This window comes from Grampus griseus, assembly GCF_964374135.1.
Source record: "Grampus griseus genome assembly, chromosome: 3".
NCBI classification, from domain to species: domain Eukaryota; kingdom Metazoa; phylum Chordata; class Mammalia; order Artiodactyla; family Delphinidae; genus Grampus; species Grampus griseus.
The window spans coordinates 108,849,125-108,853,389 of NC_139019.1; the positions used below are offsets into that span (position 1 = coordinate 108,849,125).

General features: G+C 52.3%; 1 protein-coding gene across 1 annotated transcript; it reads left to right on the plus strand.

The window, feature by feature from the left end:
- Positions 1–261: 261 nt before the first annotated feature.
- On the plus strand, positions 262–2,317 carry CSF2 (colony stimulating factor 2; the record flags this gene model as incomplete). The annotated part of the gene is made up of 4 exons (XM_082650613.1): positions 262–420; positions 521–562; positions 1,298–1,423; positions 2,210–2,317. 4 exons carry the CDS (start codon positions 262–264, stop codon positions 2,315–2,317), a joined length of 435 nt encoding a protein of 144 aa, XP_082506739.1.
- Between the last annotated feature and the right edge of the window lie 1,948 nt (positions 2,318–4,265).

Consider the following 4,265-nt stretch of genomic DNA (forward strand, 5'->3'; position numbering starts at 1 on the left):
AACGCTCAAGAAGGCGGGCAGGTGGGCTGCCAATTCTTGGAAAGACTCATTAACGAAAACCCCCAAGGCTGACCACCTTGGGGAAAGGCTCACCTTTCCATGTGTAGCCGATAAGGGCCAGGAGATTCCACAGTTCAGGTAGTTCCCCCGCCTCCCTGGTGTTTTGTGGTCACCATTAATCATTTCCTCTAACTGTGTATATAAGAGCTCTTTTGCCAGTGAGCCCAGTGCTCAGAGAGAAAGGCTAAAGTCCTAAGGAGGATGTGGCTGCAGAACCTGCTTCTCCTGAGCACTGTGGTCTGCAGCACCTCCGCACCCACCCACCCACCCAGCCCTGCCACCCGGCCCTGGCAGCATGTGGATGCCATCAAGGAGGCCCTGAGCATTCTGAACCACAGTAAAGACACTGCTGCTGTGATGGTGAGTGAGGGAGGGAGCACAGGCCATGCCTGGGTCACCTCGCTGGCCTGGCCCTGGCATGCCTGTCAGCTTGATAACACAACATTTTCCTTTTCTACAGGATGAAACAACAGAAGTCATCTCTGAAATGTTTGACTCCCAGGTAAGATACCTCTCTGACACAACTTCTCAAAGGCCTCGGCCCTGGGGAGTGACTCCATTTTAGATGGACTGTCACAGGGTTGTCCACTTTCTCCCCAGTCAGCTGGTTGCCAGAAGGAGGGCTGCTCAGGAGGCCACTGGCTTTGCCCCTGTGGCAGTCGTGTGAGCTTCTTTACTAGCTGACCAGCCATGGACAGACCTAGCATTCAAGGGGCTAGGGGTCACCAGGGGACAGGTGGGTAAGTGGGAGTTATGTCATGAGACAGGGGATGTGGACATGGGGCACTCACTGTGGCCTGAGACCAAGCCCTGTGGACACGGTGCTGGCTACTGACGGGCACAGAAGGGTTTCAGGAACAAACTTTGCTCACACAGCAGGTCTGGGTGAGGGTCCCCTCCTCCTTCCCCCTGAATGCTGGGAGGACAGTGACCTCTTTTTTCTGGAGACTGGGACCCTCTTGAGATGCCAGGCCAAGGGAATGTGGCTGTATTGGCTGGGAATGGCCTGAGCTGAGTGGTGAGGACGAGTCAGACTCATGCCTGCAGTGGACAGGAGGACAGGGCAGTGTGTATAACCGGGTCCAGCCTGAGATTAGTCAAGAATAGTCCTGTGCCCCTCCCAGGCCCTGCTCTTGGTAGATAGGGATGAGAACAGGAAGGAGTGATGGGGAGGATGTCCTGTGCCTACCAGAGCACACTTGGCCACTGCTCACCAAAGAATGGACATTTCCCCCAGGAGCCGACATGCCTGCAGACTCGCCTGGAGCTGTACAAGCAGGGCCTGCGGGGCAGCCTCACTAGTCTCGAGGGCCCCTTGACCATGATGGCCAGCCACTACAAGCAGCACTGCCCCCCCACTCAGGTAAGTGCCCACATCAGGTCCCCAAGTGGGAAGGTCTCATTCTAGGAGGGTGGAGGAATGGTTGGGGAGAGACCTTTGGCTGTGGGTGTTCACGACCCCAAAGGGTTTCTGAGTCCACAGATTTTTAATGACTAGCCCCTCCTGAGAGGGAGCAACTCTAGGAGTTAAAACCCTGGACTCGAGAGCCTACGGCACTCCCTAGTGGGAGCTGCTACTATCTTTATTATTACCATTAATGAGGTCAGAGGTGAGGCAAATACAAGGAAACTCAAGACCTGCCTAAGGCCCAGAGGAAGTTCTGGGGCCCAAGTGCCGCCTCCTAAAAGCACTTTCCCCTGGCCCCTCCTGGGATGCCTGGATTGCACGGGAGCAAGGAGGAAAGCTTACCTGAAATGGAAAAAGGCCCCAAACATTCCTTTCCGGTGGGAAAAGAGTGAGGCCTGTGGCCTTGACTCCTGCCCCTTCTGGGCTCCTAGAGACGGCCTGGGCCCAACTGCTGTGCCCTGGCCTGGGACCAAAGAGGCAGTGGCCCAGCTGCCCAGCAGACCAGCCTCCGGCTTGCACTTTATCAGGCCCCTGGCCCCGGCTGCCATTGACAGAGCTGTGCACCTTTTGGGTGACACATGGGTGGCAGCATGTCACCTGACCCAGGTCAGCAGGTGGGCCCCAGACAGGCCTTCTGGCCTCTGAGTTCTAAGACGTAGCACAGAAACATGCTGATGCTTCCCCCACATTACCCACTCGTGCCTGGACTCAACTTATATATTTTTTCTTTTCTTTCTTAAGGAAACTTCTTGTGAAACCCAGATTATCACCTTTAAAAGTTTCAAAGAGAACCTGAAGGATTTTCTTTTTACCATCCCCTTTGACTGCTGGGAGGCAGTCCAGAAGTGAAGCAGGCCAGACGGGCCAGAAGCCAGCCTGGGAGCTTACCTCACAGATCGCTGCCCTCCCATCCACAAAGAGCCAAACAAAACTCAGGATCTTCACCCTGGAGGGACCACAGGGTGGGCCAGGGCTGTAGGGAGCACAGACTTGCTCTGGGCCATGTTGACCCTGATACGGGTGTGGTAGGGGAAACAGGAGATGTTTTACACTGGCAGGGATCAGTAATATTTATTTATATATTTATGTATTTTAATATTTATTTATTTATTTATTTTATTTCATACCCCATATTTATTCAAGATGTTTTACCATAATAATAAATTATTAAAAACCTTTTTTTATTTGTGCAGTTTTTCAGTTTGTTTTCTACCATGAGCGAATGCTCAAGGTGCTCTCCTTTACCCAGGTCAGGGAGGGGAGGAAGCTGGGAGTTGGGGCAGGGAACAGGGGCCTGCAGCAGATCAGGCACAATTGGACAGGCAGTGCTGTCAGAGCACAGGGGAGGTGACAGCCCTCCTGGGTGTAACATTCTGCACATCTGGACATGCTTCCATGGATGCTCAAAGGCTCCCACCCCAGAGAGAGGTTTCCAGGTTCACTTGGAAGTCCAAGTAACCCAGACAGTGGGAATCTTGCTCCAGAAAAGGGGGATCACCCTTCCTGGGCAGGCGGGGGGTTCCTGGGCTTGGCTGGTCACTGGCTGAATGGGCAAAACACCTGTGCCCTCCAGAGGCCTGGACCCTGTGGCCATGCCCTGTCCCTCACACTCGGGGCTTCAGCCACTCCCAAGGTGAACCAGCAGATAGACTAGCTGTTCAGGGAAAAAGAAACCAAACCACAGGGGTCAGAGCTCAGTATATTTACCAAACTTTCCCCAAGATGAGTGATCTTAATCTTTGAGAGTCAGAATGTAAGTTCATAATTTGTTGGTACATGGCTCTAGTGTGGCATGTTTTGGAGCTAGTTTTTGTTTTTACATGAAGTTTTGCATGTAATTAGGCATTTTCCCCCCAAATCCACGGCCTTCAGGCTGAGAAAATAGTAGCTCTCCTTCCTCTCCTTGCTTTGCCAATGGGGCTGGAGGACTTGTTCCTGAACCTCTTCTCCTGTGTCCCTCCTGCGGTCTGTGAGGAAGAGGGTGTGTCCCCAAGCGTCAAGTGGGCAGCAGGGCCAGACTTTACCTTGATGGGTGGGCCTGGGGAAGCTCGTTTGGTGCAGTTCTAGCTCCTGCCTGGCTCTTTCTCCGTCCTACTTGCTCCCTCTGCTCTGGCTATCTCACCTGCAGACAGCGCCAGTCCTGGTCAAAGACCTGCCCCACACACAGGCAGAAAGGTCATGACTTCAGATGTGATCATGAATAAAACTTCTTAGACAAACTCTGAATTTCAGGAAAGACAAGATTCCTCTAAGTATGCTGTAGTCATAGAAAATGCATGAAAAACACATCTTGCCCAGAGATAAGGTAGGTCCTCTCCGTCTTCCATATAAACCAGTGATAACTGATAAGAGATTTAGCATTCCCTGAGACTTGTATATAGGTACCTCTCCCCACAGAAATGCTATCAAGCCCAGGGCTCGGATCAGCTTGGAGCCACCCTCAACTCATACCGTGAACCTGTACGTGCTCCTGGGGCTTGGAAAGCCATTCCACCCCAATGAAGATAGCCAGCGTGTCTCCCCAGGACAATCACACAGCAGTCTGTGCTGAGATTCAGAAAGAACTCGTGGCTGACAACGTAACACACAACATAAGTCTGGGTCTTCATCAAACATCACTTTGCTCTCAGTGGCCCTTTGGGTTTCTAATCAACTTTTCCCACTTCTAGGGTTCCTTCAAAAGGCCCCAGAACACCAGTGAGGTAAGGAGAAGTCACCCCGTGGTCATTTCTGACCACATTTGAAAGGGATCACCCAGGGCAGAGACAAGAACAAAAGTTGTTGGGTCAAGAAATCT